We start from the raw sequence: 22,395 nt of genomic DNA, 5'->3' as shown, positions 1-22,395 counted from the left end.
AAGGAACAGCTGATTAGGTGGCTCTGGCTCACTCAGGCCAGGAGGAAGGAGGTGTACAGGATGTGGAATGAGCCTGCAGCAGCAGGAGCCCGTTTGACGTTGCAATAGCCTGAGGAGTGCCGTGCTTTCTCCCAGGGAAGTTGTCCCTGGATCATGGGACCCTGCAGTGGTGGGCTGCACAGGGTCCCGGAAGGGGAGATGTGGATAGTGACCTGTGCTTGCACACAGGCTTCTTGGTGGCTGTAGCATCAGGCTTAGCAGTTTATGACCATCTCTGGTGTCTGCACTGATAGCCAGGACTTGGACCCCTCTCTGGAGCTCATTTAGTCAGTGTTCTGAATCTCCTCCCCTTGTGCACCCCAGAAAAATGGTCTTTTGCCTCTTACACAGTTCCAGACTTTTTCCTGGACTTCCTCCTGGTTAGTTGCGGTGCACTAGCCCTCTTCAGGCTGTGTACACACAGCCAACTCCAGTCCTATACCTGGGATCTGACCTCCAAACCCCGACCCTCAGCTCTCAGCCCCCACCTGTCCCAGCTGACGGGTGAGCAGACAAGCCTCTTGGGCTGGTGAGTGCTGGTCGGCACTCATCCTCTGTGTGGGAATCTCTCTGCTTTGCCCTCTGCACCCCTGTTGTTGCACTCTCCTCCATAGCTCCGAAGCTTCCACCCTGCCACCCCTTGTGTTTGCCAGTGAACGGACTTCCTAGTGTGTGGAAAATTTTCCTCTTTCACAGCTCCCTCCCAGAGCTGCAGTTCCCTTCCTTATTCTTTTCTCTCTGTTTTGTTTTCTTTATTTTGCCCTACCCAAGTACGTGGGGAGTTTCTTGCCTTTTGGGAAGTCTGAGGTCTTCTGCCAGTGTTCAGTAGGTGTTCTGTAGGAGTTGTTCCACATGTAGATGTGTTTCTGATGTATTTGTGGGGAGGAAAGAAATCTCCAAGTCTCAGTCCTCTGCCGTCTTGAAGCTGTCCTATGCTCATTCATTCTTGATTTAAAAATGCATCCTGCAGGGAATTTTGCGGCTTTTCTGTTCAGTGTGTTAATGTCTGGAAGAATTCTTCTGTTCTTGCCACATATGCCTGAGCTTGAATTCCTAAAATATATGCCTTGAAATGACCATATTCCGGGGTTGTAATTTGCAAATTTGTGAAAGGAAAACATATGATACAGAAAATTTTCTATTAGTTTTAAATATTTAAAGGAAAACTTGTAAATTCTGATGAAAATAACCATACTGTGTAGACAAATGTTGTAGATACCAGAGAACAGACATAATTTTAATGGATTTAGATTCTTAAACTTGTCTGTAGATTCTTTTGGATTTTTGATGTACACAAACACATCCTCTGGAAATAATATCAGATATATTTTTTCTTATCTAACTCTAATGGGCTTTATTTATTTTGTCTTTGATTACATTACACTGTCAAGGCCCTACAGACAAATGTTGAGTAGAAGTAGTACTAATAGATATTATTTTCACTCTCAAGGAGAAAACGGTTCAACCAAATTTGATGTTTGCTCTATGAATGAATTAAGTGGTTTACAAAAGTAAGATTTTTCTTTAATTAAGTCCAACTTAGTTTTGATGAATTACCAACTATATATATGATACATTTATTTTTTATATTCATTTTTTCTTTTACATACACTTCTGTATTTGGTTACTAATATTTTGCCTATGATTTTTATAAATATATTTAGGAGAGACAATGGCCATTAATTTTCCTTCCTTGTAACATCCTTTTTAGGTTTTGTATCAATGTTATACTTGCCTCATTAAAAGAACTGGGGGAATGATCACCTTTTCTGTTCTCTGGTGGAAGTCTTTTTATTTTCTTTTTAGTTTTTCATTGACTTTACTGTGGTGTGCAGTTTTCTTTGTTTTATCATTGGGTGTATAGTGAGTCTTGAATCTGTGTCTTGATGTCTTTAACACATTTTCAAAAACCCTTGGCCATTATTTCTTCAGATGGCCTTTGGCCCATCATGTCTCTCCCCTGCTTTTTAGACTACAATTGCATGAATCTTGTAGTTTCTTACCATGTTTCATTTGTTTTCCAAACTATTGCTTTTTATCTTTTTATCTCAATATTTTAGTTTAAATGTTTTCTACCTATTTTTCAAATCACTATGTTCTTCATTTGCATTCAATCTACCAGTTCAGTGCACTTACCCAAATCATTAATTCAATTCTTATATTTCCTTATTTATTTCAATTTTATCTTTATACAGCCTAATAGTCTGTGAAATCCTCCAGCTTGTCATATATATTAAAACATATTAATGACAATTATTTTTACATCTACTAAATAACCCACTCTGGACCCATCCATTTAAAGATATCTGTAGCACCTGGGAGCATGTTTCTAGTATCTGTTTTTCTCCCTATATCTTCTTTCTTTATAGGCCTGCTATTTTTTTCTTTAATGTCAAGTATTTATATATATATGAATGAAATAATAGAGTCTGGATGAGGTTAATTCTTTCTAAAGAGGATTTATTTTGACTGCTGGCATTTACATTAGATCACTTTAATGCAATTAGAGACCTCATTGATTTAAATCTAGGTTTCACCCTTTGTATTATCCTGTCTATTTCCACTTTCCCTGATCTCTAGGATATAGTTCTTCAGGGACTTCAGTTGAAAGGCCATTTTTATACCACAGTCCCCTGTCTTTGCTGGTCCTTAAATTCAAATTTTTATCTTTCAAACTTTTTTTAGCTTCTCAACCTCACATAAACTATTTTCTGCTTGTCTAGCACGTTTAGGAATAAGAAACTACCGCTAGGGGAAAAGTGACACAAACTAGCGGCCTTACTTGAACTCTCCTTCTTTATGTCCCCTCATTTGCCCTCAAGTTCTGGCTATATTTGAGGCCCATAATTCCAATATCCATTCCTCCCCCAAGCCCCATGGTACCACCAGAAATTCTTCTTAGTTGCCACATTATTAGCTTCTGAGCTTCTCCGACTATGGTGCTTACAGTTGGTAGAAACCTTGAGGAGGAAAGAAAAAGCTGTCTAGAATTTTGAGCTGACTTCCATGAGTTTAGCTTATTTCTGGGATCTTGTTCTTTCAAGTCCTGGGTGCTTTAGTAGCTATAAGTATATTCCAATAGTTATTTTGATATTATATGTAATTTTTTCTGGTGTTCTTTGTGAGGGGTTTAGTCAGCAATATGTTATCGCATTGTAATTGGAAGCAAAATTCTCCATTACTTCCTATCTTGAAATAAGCCATTTACTTCATTATTATTGTTATGTACTTAATACATTTTCATTTTTAAGTTGTTTTAAGGATTTATTATCAGTTCACTTGATTGGGTCTGCTGAGCCTATCATGCACCTAAGTATATTGAGAGTCTTCTCCTTGATATGAAATACAGTATCTTAAAGTCTTCATTGTGAAACAGTCTATGATATTAATATATATGTAGTAGCCAAACTTAAGTATCATGAACTTGTTGAAATCCTAAAGTTCTTTTTTTTAAAAAAAATATATATATACATATATACATATATATATATATATATATATATATATATATATATATATATATATATATATGATTAGGTATATATTAATACTGAGCTAATACATTCTGTCTGTATGGGTATAGAATATAAAACAACTTACTTTAAATTTTTGTCAATCTTTTTTACAAACCATGTTTTATAATTCCTCATGAAGAAAATTGCTTACTTCTGTAAGGCAACATTTACTACAACCTCACAAGAATAGTAATTTAGAATAGTATAATTAGATGGTCTTTAACACTTTATTAGTAATACATTTTAGAATAGGCATGTTTGTAATTTACCATTTCTGTGATGTTTTTCAAGTTTACTAATTTACTGTCTTAATAAATACAAATAACCTATCTTTTAAATCTCTTTAGGATGAGAAAAAAAATTACAATTCATTTACTGCTTCTTAGAACAAATCATTTAACACCAAATGCATTTTTCTGATATATTAATAATGATGAACCTAAGGAGAGATGCATTGATTTTTCCTATAAAATTCTAAAATTCTATATGTAGTTCTGGACAATTGGTGGCACTTTCTAATCCTCTTCTTTTTGTGTATGGTTTTCAGGCTGTCAGCAACTAGCCATTCTCTGACACCGCAAAGTGATGTGGACTCCAGTAGCTCTGAAGAATTCTATCAGGCTGTGCATCATGCTGAGCAAACCTTCAGAAAAATGGAAAGTTACTTGAAACAACAGCAGCTCTGTGATGTTATCCTGATTGTTGGGAACCGAAAGATACCTGCCCATAGGTATAGTAATCTGTCTTTATTGGAAATATGCACTCATATGTTTAGAATGATTGTCTGTTATGTAGATTGCAGAATATTCTACAACTAGAAAATTAAGAATCCACATTTCTAAGTAAGCTTGGGTATTTTTCTTTTACTCTTTTTTATTTCCTTTTGTGGAGAGTTATAATGCCATTTTAAGTCATCTTTTTAAGAAGTAAAGCAAATATAAATAATTCAAAAATAAAACTTCTCATAAAGGTTGAAAATACCTCATTTTATTGATTCACAATCACACTAATTGGAAATCAATTTTAACTTAGGAGGATATACCTAAACTCTGAAATGAGATATGTTTTTCTGTCAAAATAGAAAGGAAGGCAAGTTATCTTGGGTATACATTATTTATTTCAAATAGGAAGTTCAACGTATTTCACAGTGGCATCTTTATTTTACATTGATTATGAATTCTTTAATTTGTGACATACTAATATTATTCATAAGGCCCAATATATTTAAAGGCTAATACACTTTCAAACATCCCTTATGTACTTATGATTGATAGTTCTAAGTTACATGAACTAGACATCTGATTATTTTGTATCATATTGATATGATATCAGTTTACTTCTGAAAATTCATTAAACTTGATGTTGATTTTTTACTCAGCTTTTCTATTTATGTTTTGAAATTTTAGGTAAGAAATTTTTAATTTAATTATTTGATACTTATTATTTTAAATAGTTGAACATATGGGCAAATTACCTTAGACTACCTTGATGTATGCCATTTAATTAACTGTATAACAAATATTTTCAATGTACCATTTCCCCTATATTTTTTAAATAAAATTATATTATCTAGATAAAATATATGCACCTAAATGTGGATTCTAGAAAATAAGGATTCCAGAAAAATAAGGCTATATTTTTATTATGATAGCAATGTTAAAACGTGGACATTGACTTTGAAGCAATACACTAGAAATGCATAGGAAAGAACATTTGACATTAATTAACTTATCTAAGTCATATGGGGTTCAATCTATCAGCTAACTATGGCAAAAATTCTAATAATATAGTATTTGCACTTATTTTTCAAGCACTTCTGTGAAATTACATTATCATTAGCAAGAGAGCAATTACATTGTCATTATTATGGAGACATTCAATACTGTAATATATATGGCAAATATGCAAATTATTCTGAGCTATCATCTAAATAGCATCTAGATAAAAATTCTATTGTAAGAGATATTTTAATTTGAGAATGTAGCTAATTTTATTTCATTTAAATTGCACATTAGTTAAATAATTATATTTTATTTAACTAATATATATATATATAATTATATATTTGTTTAAGAAGATAGAGGGACTCAACTCAAAGTATGTTAACACATCAAATGCTCATTAATTATTTTTTAAAGAGCAAAGCTTTATATAATTTGTATAATCTTAGTTTATAGGCTTCTATGGGTAATAACTTAGTATTTCTCATTTGAATTCCCCCATATTAATTATATTCTACATTGTTTATTACTCTTATCTAGATTGTTAATATTATTTTTTTAAATAATGTATATAATTATGCATTTATTTTACAATAACCTATATGACTAAGACATAAATTTGTTTCTTGGTTTAGATTACTCTAAAATACCTGAGCAATGTGTTATTTATATACATATTATTCTAAACATTTAAATATTTTGTATATTTAGCAGGTATTAAATTAAATACCATCAATTAAATATTAATCATGTTTTTCTTAATATGGTAAGAAAAATTGTACTCTCTTCACTAAATTTATTTAAATAAGGATTAATATTTTCTTACCCCATGGTTTAAAACTTAAGTACTATCTTTTTAACAAGTAAATTACATACTTATGTTTCTAAGTTAAAGATAGTTTAACAAATATGTGAGAACATTTTTATGTGACACCTGAAAACAGCAAGCACTGTTTTCAATAATTGGAAGTACGTTGCACCTCTTTATTTATACTTTTGAAAAATGAAATAACTGTAATTAATGCAAAATTAGATCTTTGTTTTAACCAAATAATCATCTTAGTAATAGTAGTAACAAATGAATGGATTTTAAGTCATGCTGTTACATTTTGATTAACACAGTTGAGTATTGTCCTCGGGCAAAATATATATGATGTTGCAATACTTAGCAGTAAAAAATATGGGACTGTTAAAATAAGTTCAAATAATGAAAAAAGAAATAATTTGCATTAAGATCTCCTGCTATTCCAGTAAATACATTGAAAGCTAATATCAAAAACAGTCATTCATAAAGATCATGTATATTTACTTTCATATTAATTATCTTGTCATTTGAAACTCTCAAATCAATTCCTATTTAATTTAACAGATTATGAACATTAAAGGGCTCTCCATAAAACCTATAGTTTATGTGATGGCTATATTGTATATATATTTTTAACCTCATATAAGTCACAACTATCAATTTATTTATGAGATGCCATGTCTGTATAGGTACCTTAAGTTATTATTAGGCATATTTTTAAGTAGGTTAATTCTGAAAGGCTAACAATACTTAAGATGGCACATTAATACATTTTCATCATGAAAAATAATCAAACTTTTGATTTTATCTGTGTTTCAGGTTCTCAGAGAAATTCGAAAATATAGACTTCTCATAAATGGCCCAGAATAATTGATTAGCAATAAGTGAACCAAAACACTTGAATGTAAAACTGTGAATAATAAATACAGGAATTTTGATAGGTAGGCTGCCTGTAATAAAGGATGTCAGATGCTGAAAATTAAACTGGCAAGATCAATATTAATAATTTGGACAGTCAAATCTTCAATAGTAAAAAATTAAGGAGTTTTCATAGCTTACTTTCTCATAATGCACAGATATATAATGAAACATGGTTAAGCTTTTGAAAGTATTTTCTCCCTTTAGCCATTATTAAGAGTAAGTGCAGTGGATAGAAATAAATGAGAAAATCTCAAATAGCTAACATCCTCTGAGTTGGAAATAATGTTACTTATAATTTTATGTGCATAGAAACAGTGTGGAAGCATATATAACCTACAGTCAATAAAGTTTTTTTTTTTTATTTTCCTGGGTATCAGGGTTGCTGGGCAGGATAAAAGAGGTGTTGGAATTATTTTTAATGTATAAACATATAAAGTCTTCAAACTTCTTAGTATGAACATTTCATGATCAAATAAATACTTAATGAATATTAAAATGATGTGTGATGGGGACAAAACAGATTTGCTCTTTAGACCAAAATACTGGGCATTTCAAGAGGTATCATATTCCATTTTCATTTTGTGCATGTTTGACAATGAATTTAATTATTTCAAGAATACATTTATTATTTTAATGTTCTTTACTGGTCACTAGTATCAAGGAAATAGATGAGGCTAAAAGTGGGAATTAATGTATTTAGAAAACTATTTAATAGAGTAAAAAGAAATTACTTTAGAAGTAACTTAGATGTTAATACTCAGGAGTAGGCAAGTAGTAGTGTTTCTCTCTACTGGTGGAAAGTTTATTTATGGATATTCTTTGATGGGAGAGGAATAATTCATTTTTTTTCCATTATATTAAATCCACCATCTACCTAAATCTCTCAATCAGCTTCGCAGTTTATAAAAGTTCTGTACAAGCTTCAGGAAAGAAAAAAAAATGTCCCAGTGCCTGTTAGTTTCAGTAACTCCAGGCAACTCCCACAGGCCCGGGTATCATCCATGGCACCAGACTCCAGAAGGGCTACTATGGACACAGGATGCCAATCTGCCCCTCACCCCAGATTACAAGGGGATTCCTTGAACCTAGGCTTTTGGCTAGGCCCAACCAAGCCAACTACTAGAGACCCAGGCTTTCACCCATTCTAGTGTCAGGCCAGGCCCCATATACCCACTTTCTCAGTTCACCCCAGTTCCAGGCCTGCCCATGTGGACCCAAAGTCTTGGTTGGTTCCCATGGATCCAGACTCTCTGCTGTCTCAGCACCAGACTTGCTTTGTCAGAACAAACCCTCAGACTGGATCCCAAGTTCCCAGTTTACAAGCTGACTCTGGTGGTCTCTGTTCCAGGCTTACCCTAGTGCCAGGCCAGACACAAGAATAATCTAATACTGTAACATGGTGGTGTGTTGTTAATCACTTTAGTATAGAGGTTAGAGGACAAAAGTGTTAAAAATAACAATAACTACAGTAATTGTTAATGGATATAAAGTATAGAAATAGGTAAATTGTGACACCAAAACAAAATATTGGGAGGAGTGGGAATAAAATGTCAAAGTTTTTATATGCAATTGAAATTGTTATCAGTATAAAATAGACATTTTTATAGGATGTTTAATGTAAGTCTCATGGTAACCACAAAAGAAAAAAAGATGGGAATCAAAGCATAACACTATAGAAAATTATCTGCTCCCAAAGAAAGATAGCAAAACAGGAAGGAACAAGGACCTGCAAAACAGCCAGAAAGCAATAAGATGACATCTCAAGTCCTTACCTATCGATAATTACTCTAAATGTAATTGGAATAAATTATTCAATCAAAAGACATAGTGTTGGCTGAACAGCTTAAAAAATAAGACCCAACTATATTCTGCCTACAAGAGACTCACTTTGGCTTTAAGGACACACATCGTATCAAAGTGGAGGGATGGAAAAAGTTATTCCAAGCAAATGGAAACAAAGAGAGAGCAGGGGTAACTATAGTTATTTCAGAAAAAGTAGACTAAGTAAAAATGGTAACAAGAGACAAGCATGGTCATTATATAATATAAAACAATAAATTCATCAATAGGATATAACAATCATAAAAATATTGCTGTAATCATTTCACTATATATATGTATCAAATTCACATGTTATGTGTTAATAATATCTCAATAAAACTAGACTGGGGAGGAGAAAAGAGAATCTGATATATTTTGCTTTGCTTTTTTCCCCATCAATTCGACATCATTTTAATATCCTCTTTATATCCACTATGAATATTCAGCAGTCATAAAGCATCTTTCCTTACATTAAGATAAATGTTTATCAAATGTATTGTAGCATTGGTCTATGCTCTATTGGTGATGCAAGAGGATTATAAAGTGTGATAATTTTCCTCATGAAGCTTCCAATTATCTTGAGGAGGAAAAAAGAACCCATAGAACAATTATGGAAATTATTATACTTATAAGTAATTATAAGTGAAATTTATAGTTTTGATTCCAAGTGCAAGAGGTAATCAAACAAGGAAACAAATAACATATGACAGAGTATTATGAAAATATTTTTAGAGAAATTGTTTTTGAGTTCAACCTAGTGAAAAAGAACAAGTATACTATTTTAGATAGTACGAATTGTATGGGAAAGAGAGAAAGATTTTTTGGCTGTGAAAATTATAAGGTACAAGCTTAGTGAAAGTGGAGCAATTTGTGTTGAAATTACTAGGAAATTAAGCCATAATGGTAGGACAAAAGTGGTTATGATAGATAGTAGTTGAAATCCCGTAGAGAAGTTTGTATTTGAAATAATGTGTATAATTAAAAGTTCATGTAGGTTCTTGAAGAGAGGAGTAGCATAATTAATTCAATAGTAATAATAAAAAATAATAATAGTAATAATACTAGTTAACACTCACTGTTTTGACTATGTGCCAAGCCCTGTTTGAAGTGCTTTGTGTATACTGATCCATTTTGTCCTGAAAAGGAATAAAATTGTTTTCCCCACTTCTTTCTTATAGAATACAATATGGAGAAATTAAGGCATTCACCCAAATTATGCATTTAATAAGTGGTGGAAATAAATTCAAACCCATGCAGTCTGGCTACAGAAGTAATGCATTAACAGCTATGATAGATTGCTTGTCATAATTTACAAAGACAGCTCTGAAAAATGGTACAGCTTTAAAATGTACAAAAGATGGGCACAGCAAAAACTAGTTAATGATCTAAGAAACTGTTATAGTTAACCCAGGCATGAAATGAGAACTATATAAACATAGAAAAAGAGATGAACTGAGAAATATTTTGAACAGTGACATAAGTCAGGATCACTGGACATAGAGCTGGAGACCAGAGTTCAGGTATGCAGGATTTATTTAAAGAGTGTTTTCAGAAGAAGAGCAGGATAGGGCAGAGGATGGAGCAAATCAAGGATGTGGTCTCAGCAGAAGCCTTGTTTTATCTTGAACTCCTGAGATGCTCTGGAGCAAGACTTGTTTCAGAGTTAGTCATACCCTGAGGAAAAGTACTTTATACCTTGGTTCTATTAGTCATTGTCATTGGGTCCACCCACAGGTTGAGAGTAAGGGGAGGTTATGGAAGCTGGGGGATGAGATAAGAGGGTCAGGAAGCACATGAAGTGAGGAAGCTCTTGTTGGAGCAAGTGTGATTCTACAGAGAAGGGGCAACAGGGAGCAGTTAGGTGGCAAGATCACTGGTGCTGGGGACATTGGTGCGCCTCATAAAAGGGGTCTGGCCACCAGAACCACAAAGTCCAATAGAAAAGTAAAGATGGATTTTTTGTCATATTTGATATAGGCAACAAAGCAGAAGACATAAGTGATGACTTCATATTATCTCCTGTGAAAATTCAATATATTGGTGATGCATCAATTAGAATCGGGAAGTAAAAATAAAAGAGACCCCACAGGGAAGACTTTGAGTTTAGTTGAGAGTATACTGGTATGCTCCTGAGTTATCTGGTCAGCAGTTTTTATAAGCATTTGAGATGTTAGATTAAAATCACCACAAAAATTATAATTAAGACCATGCTCAAAGATGATTCTGATAGTGAGTGTTAAGGTAAAAATTTAGAGGCTGAGAAAAAAACCTGGAGGTGAAAGGGTCAATAAGTAAGATTAGGAGAGTCAAAGAATCCGAGGAGAGCCTGGGTATAAGAAAGTCTTCACTGCCTTAGCTAAAATGGGATTTAAAGAAGGTGTGGGAAGTCCACAGGGTCAAACTCCACAATAAACTGGAGTAGGACTTAGAAAAGTTTAATAACTGTGAAAGGAAATAAATTTGTAGTGACCTTAATAAGAGATTTTTCCAGAGTGCTTGAATGCATTCACTTATTTATGCAGTTTTCACTCCTGCTTCTCTTGCATTGATAGAAGTTATATATAGGTACCTATAAAGATATTACTTTCTGTTATGCATTTCATCCCTTTTTTAACATCTAATTCAAATGTTGTGTCACTAACTCTAAAGGCAGTATAAACTCTTCTGTACTTCTCTTATTGGGTTAGCAGTATTTTGTATTTTATAGCTGATGGAGAAGATTTCAAGTAATTATTTAAGATTGAATTCTATAGGTCTTATAATACTTTCCTCTACATGGATGTAGCCTGGTTCTAAATAAAGCCCTTATATGATTAAAATTAAACTGGTTAACTTTATGTCAATATATTATTTCTTATGCTCTAGAAAAGATACATGTATATCTATATATCTATATATCTATATATATCTGGTTTATGATAGTTTACTTTCATATCATATAATATTATACTCAGTTCTTTTGATAAAACTGATTATTTGACACTGATTTATCTAATCAGTATGTAATAAATATTTAAAGATATCTGTATCAATTATTTTGTCAAACTTTGAGAATATAAAGAGGTAACATGTTTAGGTACTAACTGTCAATTTAAATGTGTAGAAAACAGGTAATTTTAAATATTTCTAACATGTTATCACCCCAGGCACTAATAGTTAAAATCATGAGCTATTTGTAATGAGGTGGATAGACCTAGATTCTGTCATACAGAGTGAAATAAGTCAGAAAGAGAAAGACAAATACCATATGCTAACACATATATATGGAATTTTAGGGGAAAAAAATGTCATGAAGAACCTAGGGGTAAAACAGGAATAAAGACACAGACCTACTTGAGAATGGACTTGAGGATATGGGGAAGGGTAAGTGTAAGCTGTGACAAAGTGAGAGAGAGGCATGGACATATATACACTACCAAATGTAAGGTAGATAGGTAGAGGGAAGCAGCCTCATAGCACAGGGAGATCAGCTCGGTGCTTTGTGACCACCTTGAGGGGTGGGATAGGGAGGGTTGGAGGGAGGGAGACGCAAGAGAGAATGGATATGGGAACAGATGTATATGTATAACAAATTCACTTTGTTATAAAGCAGAAACTAACACACCATTGTGAAGCAATTATACTCCAATAAAGTTGTAAAAAAAAATCATGAATCCCCTTCTTAAATTCATGAAGTATATACTGAGGGTTTTTTTTTTCAGTTAAAAAAAGGATTGTCTCTCTTTGTTGAAGTTAACATTGAGCATGTCCTCAACTTATGTAGAAATAAAATATATAGCAGATAAAATTGCAAAATAAAATATAAAATATTGACTTGAAAATTATGAAAACCATACCTTTTATTGACCTTTCCTCCTCTTCTTTGCCTTATATTTTTTTTAGAAAGAAAAGTGCATCCAAAGTTTACTATTAAGTTGTTTAGCTTACAGATGTAAGCATCACATTATTTCTTTTGATGTGTCTCTGTTATTTGAACATTTCCTTAAATTCTAGAACAGAAGATGGTCTAGGCTCATCTTATACTTCCTCAGTTCCAGATCTGTGGTCTGTCCTTTTTCCAAGGAAACTTTAATGTACATACACATGTACATACATATGCATACACAAAAAACACAAGTATTTCTATTTTAAAAAAATATTATGAATCATAAACTTATACTGATACTTCTAATTTGAGTCCACTTTAAATAGAATGAAGTTTCAGCATTAATTCAAACAACTGTTAAAACACACCTCTTAACTACAGTTCAGTTTTGTTTTTGTTTTTTAATTCTCTATGTATTTAGAATAATAACATATTGTCAAGTATTTCACTAATTCATTTTAAAACATATTTCCATCTAGGATTTTAAAGTATATAAAAATCTTCACTGTCATTAAAACAACAATAAATCATCAGAAAATTGAAATACTTACACTTTTTTAAAGCTATCAAATAGCTGTGGCATAAAAAATAAAAATAACTAAAAAAACTAGAGTAATGCTCCCTTCTTAGCTTCTACTTTTTTGGGGGGTGGGGGTGAGCACGATGTCCATTTCACAACTGAAATTTACAATACATGGAAGATAGGCAGGAGAGTGTAATGTGTGGTCAAGAGAAAAATCAGTAATGAAAATCAACCTTGAAACAAGGCCATTAAAGCAACTATGAAAAATAATTTAAAATATCTATAGAAAAAGATGAATATAATAAATAAAGCAAGGGAAAATTAAGAGAGATTTGGAAAAATTCAACTCACTAGAAATCATCTGCAATAAAACACAGAGTAAAAGAAAAATTGAGTATAAATTGAACTCACTCTACAACCTGTAAGGCACTCTCAATTATTGAAACACATATGTATTTAGAGTCCAAGAAAGAGTTAGAGAGTGAATTGGATGAAAACATGAGGAATTATTTGCAGATAATTTTCTAATTTGATGAAAACATCCATCCACCTCTCCAGGAAGCTCAGAAAATAGTAAGAAGAGTAAATACTAAGTAACCACATTTATGTAACTTAAGGCGTAATAGTCTAACTGCTAAAATCCTAAAATAAAGAGAAAAAATAATAATTAGAGATAAAGGGCATAGTAAATCAGGGAAACAATTATAAGAATGAAAACTGATTTCTATTAGAAACAATGGAACCTTGACCATAATAGAATATTAGTTTTCTAGTTCCAAAAGAAAAAAATTATCTCAATCTAAAATTCTCTATCAAGTGAAACTAACTTTATATTATCAATGTAGCTAAATAAAGACATTTTCAGGTAAATGAAAGCTGGGAGAGTTTATTGCCATCAGACCTGTACTACAAAAAATACTAAAGAAGTTTCTTCCTCTTGAAGGGTATTTATACTAGATTGATGCCTGCTTCTATAGAAATAAATAAAGAGCCTCATAAATGGTGAAGAAAGGTGTATATATAAAATAAAGTTATACTTTCACATGTATATTCTTCTTTAAAAAGATTCTTGACTGAGCAAGAAGGAGTAAAAGAAATCATGCTGCTGTAAGGTTCTTACAGTGTTCGCAAAGTAGGATAATTTTACTTGATGGTAGATGGTTACTAGTTAAAAATTAATGTTGTAATCTATAGACAGAATTAGCAAGCTTCAGTGAAGGGGCCACATCTGGCATGCAGGTAGGTTTTGTAGGGACCATGAGCTAAAATTCCTTTTCACATTTTCCATTGACTGAATTTTCTTAAAAGGAAAACATGATAGAGAGGATATGCATAACTCTTAATACCTAGAATACTTAATATCTGACTCTTTATAGAAAAAAATTCTGGTCCCTACTTAAGAGCAACCACCTTAAAAAATGCAAACATACATGTAAGAAAAAGAGGTAGTTAAAATATAAATGAATGAGATGAAATAAAGACAATAAAACCAAAAGAATAAATGGAGCAGACAAAAATATATATATAAATGAGTAGAATGATAGAATTAAACCTAAACATAATTTTATTAATAATAAACATTAATAAATTTCAGAACATGGATCAAATGGGCTAATTCTTGAGAAATATGAAATGCAAAACTTGACAAAGAAAAAGAGTATATAAACAAGCCTTTTGGCTTATTCAAAAATTGAAATCAGATTGATATGTCACATTTTCCCAAAATAGCCCAACTAAGATTTCCTTCAAGTAAGCTCTAGAACATCTTTAAAGAAAAATTATTTGCTTTCTTCTGTACGTTGTTATACAAAATTTTAAAGAGTTTAAGCTGCCAGCTCACTTTATGAGGCTAGTATAATCTTGATTAAAGAGGCAACTAAGAAAATACAAGAAAAGAAAATAACAGGTTCATTTCTCTTATGATTTAATTAGAAAACTCCTAAAGATAGTTTTGATTCAGAAGAAAGGCATTTTATGAATTTTAGCATCCACATGTTTTAATCTGTTTAGCAAAGCTAAAAATTATAGGGGTCTTCCTGACTTGGGAAAGCTTATACACTAATACTTTCAGCAATAATACTGCTGAAAGGAGACCCTAGATATGACTCGTTTAGGGTAGAGAATAACACAAATTTTCTCCCCTGACACAGCTGCCATTTAACATAACACTGAGGTGCTGGATGAATTTTAAAGAAAAGCAAAAGAAAAGCAAAAGGAAAGGAGTTATAGAGAATGAACAGGAAGTGGTCAAATTGAGATTGTTTGCAGATGATATAATAATCTACCTAGAGGACAAAGCAGTTGAATCAAAAGGACTAGTAAGATAATTCAGTACCTGTGCCAGATAAAAGATGTATCCATGAAAATTCCAGCTAATGAATTCTAAACCAACAAAAATCAACAAGTAAGTAGAATTCTTTAAAAAGTTACTATACATAATACCAACAAAACTCTAAAGTAACTAAGAATCAAAAAAGAATACACAAGACAATTTTAGAAAAAAAAGTTAAAATTTGAATAAAAAGCAGACAAGATATTCTGAATATGTGGAGAGATATTTTATATTTTTGTATCGGATGACTTTATATAATAAATATACCAACTATCCCCAATTAAATCAGAAATTCAGTGTATTTTTAGTTAAATTTCCACTTAATTTATCTGAAGAGTTTACTTTAAATTTTATATGAAGAATAAAACTCTGCTAATAGTTAAATGAAAAAACAAGGGAGGATTTGTTTAATTGGTTATAGACTATTTAGAATCATAGTATTACTAAAGTATTGTATTGGCACAAGAACAAGCAAATAAGCAAAAAAAAAAAAAGTCAGCGACAGATCACTACACATTCAGGACTCAAATAGGCAATATAGTTGGCTCTATTAATTCACTGGGACAAATCAAATTCTTTAGTAGTTTCATGAAATATGGATGAGTATGTAGAGAGAAATAAAATTGGAATCCTATCCAAAAGGATGAAAGACCTAGATGTGAAAGAAAAAAATGTATTAAAAATTATAGAAGAAGATGTAAGACGATGCTCTGTGACCAAAAGTTGGAACAGAATTTCCTAAATCAGATTTTAAAAGTGCAATTCATAAGGTGATAAACAGATAGATGGAGAGAGGATACATATACACATAATGGATGATACATAGATAGGCAGTTAGATAGACAGATGATAGATAGATAGATAGGTAGATTGATTGATAGATAGACAGATAGATAGAGTCTTCTGCACTGCATTCTTGTTGACACTTACATTCGTGGCCTAAATTAGATCCTGTACCTCTTTCAGGCTTGTTCTGAGCTCAGTCTCAGACTATTTTGCTGCCATGTTTACAAGTGATGTTTGTGAAGCCAAGCAAGAGGAGATCAAGATGGAAGGCATAGACCCAAATGCTCTCTGGGACCTTGTCCAATTTGCATATACAGGTACAGTAAAATAATTATAGCTTCATGTTAATGTCTTGTGAATGTGAGAATTTGAACACAGGTTTTAAAGCTTAAAAAAAAACCTGTTAAGCATGTATCTTTCATTTCTTTTAGTTGAGAAAAATCAGACTACCTTTGCATTTGTCACTGAAATCACCAATGTACATATGTATACATATGCTCTACATTCTTCCACAAAGAATTTAAACTGGTTTATAATAATAGTCAATGGAATGATCTTGGGAGAGGAGAAGAGAGGTTATTAATTATTAACTATGAATTTGTTTATGGTCAAACTTAGAGCATTAAGAAAGAAAATTTTAATTTTCTTTCTTTTAGGAAATGATGGGTTCAAATAACTATTTTTTTCTTGTAATGTGTTTATTTCAATATTAAATCCTTCACCAAATGGACTTGGCAAACTTAGTTAAAAAGGAAAATGAAGATAACTAGAGTTGTGAGAATGGCTATTTTGGAAGATATTTCTTCTGATCTACTATGCTCTTTTTTCTATTGGCCTTTGTACCATATTATATTTAGCACAAATAATTTTGCCAAATTAGCAAACATTTGTTGAATGTTGCTCAATGTGCAAGTATTAGCTGTATCTCTGGAGAATAAACTAGTGAATAAACCATGTCTGCCCTCCAGAAGCTCACAGTCCAAGTGGAGAAAACAGTTAAACAAGGGATAAATATGATAGAATACGAAATGTTAAGAGGGAGTTAGAGGGCATAAAACCTGCTATTCAGAGCATTATTATGGCTCACATTCATTTAAAACATTTTAATAACTTTCCAGATTAATAAGAGAAGGGGACATATTATACTAAAATCTTGTGACAGAAGCAAAGGGAAATAGTATGGATTGAAGTAATATTTTTTCGAAGTGGCGTGTAGTTCATTTTGCCTGAACACTTGATCATGGTGTGAAATGAGGAAAGAAAGAGAAGCTAGAGCTTGATTAACAAATAGCAGGACCTTAATTTAAGGAGCTATGTTTTTGCAGCATTTCTGGTTATGGGGAAGCGAGAGATGGCATTGTGAATATCAGCCACTAGAACCAAAATTTGTGGAACTAGTGGGAATCTGTCCTCTTGGAGGATTTAGCTTCTCACAGAGAGGAGTTTGCTACACTAATGTTACACTTAGTAAATGAAACCTCTTTGGAAAGAAAAATGCACATGTTCTGGATGCTTGAATCACAAAGCAGCAATGTAATGGAAATACTTAGACATTTTCCAGCCTCAGTAATTTTTAAATTATAGTTTGTCAAAGCAAATATTGCATGGACAAAGTTAAACAGGTAAGCAAGTTTTTCTTCAAGTCTGTTGCAATAGGGGAGAGAGACCAGAACTCAGTCTTTACCTAATAGTGCTGAAACAAAGGTGGGGGGGGGATTTTTAAGTGCTGGGGTAAAAGAGAGAACACAGGCCATTGCTGATTGGCTTTACCTAAAGGAAAATTAAACTTCCTCCTATCTTTTGGAAAGAAGGTAGTTTTACAAATTGAAGCAAAGTGCCCACCTAAATTATGCTCCCAATCACCCCTCCAAAAAAAACCCCTGAGAGATAAGTGTGCTATTTCCCTTGAGGCTGGCATTTAAAAGAGATGGCTTCCAGGTCCTTGAAAACATTCCTGGGTTGTAAAACTGGCAAGAGGCCAGTTTTTTTGTTTGTTTATTTTATTTTTGTTTTAATAATTTACATCTCAAAGAGATAGCAAAATATTTATAATTACAAGTTTTCTAAAGTTAATCGTCTAAGAAAAAAGAGATCAAAGGTTTATAGTCAGGAAGTAGACTGTCTAAATTTTAGTAAAGCTGAGGGCACTTTAAGACCACCTTGTTCAATTTCAATTTGCATGTAACCTGAAATAATAGTATAAAAGTTCATTGGCCTCTCAGGCAAGAGATAGAAAACATAACCACATTACTGTTTCCTGGAAAGAGAAGAATCACAAAGCTAACACTTTAGGAATCCTTCTAGCCACATAAAAGCATAGATCCAACACTTACAACCTCCATGGCCTGGCAGTCTTGCATTTCTCAAGTGCAAAACTAGGTCAAAAGACACTTATCATCGTGTAGCAAAAAGTTGGAAGGTGTTTCAAAGCTCCCTGCTGAATGTAATGACCCAGATTTTTCTCTGCTTTGTAGAGGGCAGACCAGATACAAAGCTGCTGTTAAGTTACCACTGCCACTCTGGTCTTTGCTCCATAACAATTCCTCCCTGTTAGTTGATAAATTTCCAATTGTTAGTTTATAGAAATGTGCTTGATGAGCAAATCATTTACATCATAATATGGGGGGGGGCTAGCCACAATATAAAGTATGTACCTTGTCTTTTGTTATATATAATGTAAGAAATTATAACAATAGAAGAGATCAAGTGAACAGTGGTATAGCAAGGGAAAAATAGGAGGTATCTCTATGTGTGTATTTAGCTCACCTGCTAGCTGATCTCTAAGCTTTCCTTTGTAGAAAGCTAAAAATAAATACATCACAGAAAAGGGGAAAGAATGAATGAACAGTGAGCTCCTTAAATGGTCATTCAATTGGGAATATTTTCTTGAATTCTGAAGTTTAAAAGGCCTTGGAGAAACTAAGGAGGCTTAACTATGTCAAGAATTGACAGTTAACTACTAGTTGTAGAAGTACTTCACCCAGTAGAGATGGGTAAGAGACTTTGAAATGATTTAAACATATAAAATTTTCCATGAGATATGGAAAGTCTTTTAGGTTTGAAAGAACCATATGTAGCTAATTTTTCTCTCAGAAATTAAAGAAAATAATGAATGGGTAAAGTAGCTTGGAATAACTTGCTAACAGAGGTAAGCGTCAATGATTATAGAGTTTAATAATCTTTGATTTGAAGAAAGAGGAAGCATTCTTTAAAGACTTCATGAGGTAAAATTTGTACATGTAAGACGTGGGAGACATTCTCTCTATTTCCCTTTCTTTTTTCCTACTCCATCAAATTAGAATGAGGAAGGATGGGACCAGGGGCCTCACAGAGTTTCAATAAGAACCAAAGCAAATATCTAAGATTTTTTTCTGGTAATTGGGAAGAATGACCTGGGTGAAAAGGGGTGACTGCTGGGTAATAGCTCAAACAAAATTAGAATTTTTTCTAAAGAAAAATATATATAATAATAAACAGGTTAATACTAGCAACATGTAAGGTAGAATAAAGAAAACCAAAAAGGTCTTTGTGTTGACAACATTAAAGAAAACATTCTTGACAGTATGGAGGGTAAAGATACAATTATAAAAAAGATGATTAATTATTATAGTATCAAACTATTTAAAATAAAAGGTACTATAAGGTCAATTTTTTCACACACTATAATAGTTCAGGAATGAAAAGGAAATGAACATTTCCACTGGTGTTAGAAAGAATTGTATATCAAACAGGAGAGTTCTTATCACTTTTCTAAATTCTTGATTAACTTTAATGTCTTCTTTTTAAAACTTTCCATTGGGCTTTCTTTATAGTTTATTTATTAGGAAACCTGAGTGAGATCTTAGTCATTTATACAGAACAAAGGACTATTTAGCAACTGTGTATGTTATAAAATAGTGTCCTTTTACCACTGGTGTCTTAAATTTAAAGTTTGAATATTTAGTTTTAATCCAGAGAATATGTAATTATAAGACAGTATATCAGTTTTTCAAAATCAAACCATAATTTAATTAAAAAATATGTGAACACTTCTTGGGGGTCACACTAGGGATTAAAAAATATAAATTGAAACAGATTAAAATGACATAAACCTTTAAACAAATTTGGTAATGAATAGACTTATTGGAGTGAAATGGCTCTTTACTTTTGTTTTCAAAACGGGTAAGATCTGGGCTTCCCTGGTGGTGCAGTGGTTGAGAGTCCGCCTGTTGATGCAAGGGACACAGGTTCATGCCCCTGTCCGGGAAGGTCCCACATGCCACGGAGCGGCTGTGCCCGTGAGTCATAGCCGCTGAGCCTGTGCGTCCGGAGCCTATGCTCCGCAATGGGAGAGGCCACAACAGTGAGAGGTCCATGTACTGCAAAAAAAAAAACCAAACCAAACAAAACAAAAAATACCTGGAAAGACCTATGTATCAGTATCCACTTAATGGCATTCTCAGTTGTGTAGAGTCAAACGTACTTAAAAACAGCTTTTTAAACATTTTCCTACATGCAACGGTGTTTCAATTCTGTAACTGTACTCATCTAGAATAAAGATCTGGGGTATTATTTGTTTAATTTACAATAAAGCCTGTGGATTGGGATAATGAAGTCAAGGGTGTTCTGGAATTATTCTATAGAACATCTTCAGAAGGATGGAATCAGAGAAGCAAAGAAAAATATGTTTACATTTTCTCATCATTCAACTTCCAAATTACTTAGAAAGTTAGAGATGTATAGAACTTTAGAAATTCTATCCTGAGCATTATAAATGTTATAAATGAACATTTTTCTATGGCTAAGTATGTGACACAAAGCAGAGGCACCAAAACTACTTTTTACTGAGAATTACATATTTGCTATCTCAGATAAGCATTGACAAAATCATCATAACATAAATCAAACTTTGTTGGTCTCCTTTGAATTAATATGAAGGTACAGAATTTTTTTTTTCAGTGCTTAAGAGATTCTGAAATTCTTGATGCAACCCATTCAGTGAGCTATAGTAACCTGACAAAGATCAGTAGTAAGATGTTGAATCTATTACTAGAGTAAAATGTCAGAGCACAAATTGAATGGTATTATCTCTACTGAATCAATGTCCTTTTGTAGAGTATTAGTTACAATGGAGTTCCTTGGAGTGGTTTATGACTATCTTGCCCTCATAACACTTTGGGTAGATTAAATCGACTCCCCTATTGCTAGATAGTGACTCACTGCAGGTTTGAGTCATACTTCCTCCCAGTCTAGTGCTGGTTCTCTGCAGGAGCCAGTGATACCTGACAACCTCAGCACATGAATGCCTGATAGTTCTTGCCGTGTGATTACACTGAATGCCTCTCAAGTTTTACTGCATGCCCACTATGTGCTGGGCCCTATGATGGGCTCTGGAAGACAATATGCTGAATTACACACATTCTCTGCCTTCCAGGGTCTTTCCAATATAGGGTTTCAAATAACTAATTTTTGCTATCTTCTTTTGTATAAATATCCTTTTAGATATACACAGCCTAGTGTTTCCTCATTAGAGAATGTTGTAAAGACACTTTTGAAGGCCACTATATTGATTGTGTGAATATCAATTCTAGCCAAAAATTGATGATCACATTGTGAAAATTAAGCAGGAAGTTTTATATATTTGAAAAGGATGCTCTGGGATTCACTGTATTTTAAAGTTGCTTCAGGCTGATAGAAATTTCCTTCCAGTTTATCTCTTACATAGTCCCTATTATCCTGACATACTTGAAAATACACTGTGTTCACTGATGCATAATGAAATAGAGTTTGAACAAATATGGAAGATGGGATTGCAGGGTTAGTAGCAAAGTGTCAGGTCCTGTAGAGAACTGATAAGGACAAGGTTTAAATAAAGCAAGCTGTCCATCTAGCAGTGGTATTAAAAAGAGGGGTAGAAAATTGAACTGGCAAGTGGCAAAAAAATCATACTGAAGAGTTAACATCTTAAAAAAAAAAAGGTTTATGTGCCACTGAAGTAAATTAAAGTCTTAGTACATGCTAAGGAATGGTAAAACACTTTCTACTTACTGCCAAACATTTGAAAGAAATAAATACACACACATATGGA

The 22,395-nt window shown here is 32.8% G+C and overlaps 1 protein-coding gene across 2 annotated transcripts in view; it reads left to right on the top strand.

Annotated features, from left to right (window-relative positions):
* The window catches only part of KLHL1 (kelch like family member 1), a gene marked incomplete at both ends in the record, with an annotated part of 381,529 nt that overhangs the window by 149,023 nt on the left and 210,111 nt on the right, over positions 1–22,395 (top strand). The window contains 2 exons of one of the 2 annotated variants that reach the window (XM_082602077.1): positions 4,102–4,284; positions 16,509–16,645. In XM_082602077.1, coding sequence (XP_082458203.1) covers positions 4,102–4,284; positions 16,509–16,645 — 320 coding nt within the window. The remainder of the gene's footprint in view (positions 1–4,101; positions 4,285–16,508; positions 16,646–22,395) is intronic. The other variant, XM_082602078.1, reaches the window with a different exon arrangement.

The sequence above is a fragment of the Mesoplodon mirus genome (assembly GCF_964341445.2).
Source record: "Mesoplodon mirus genome assembly, chromosome: 17".
NCBI classification, from domain to species: domain Eukaryota; kingdom Metazoa; phylum Chordata; class Mammalia; order Artiodactyla; family Ziphiidae; genus Mesoplodon; species Mesoplodon mirus.
The sequence above is the reverse complement of the archived record's forward strand: the minus strand, read 5'-3'. Positions and strand labels throughout refer to the sequence as shown.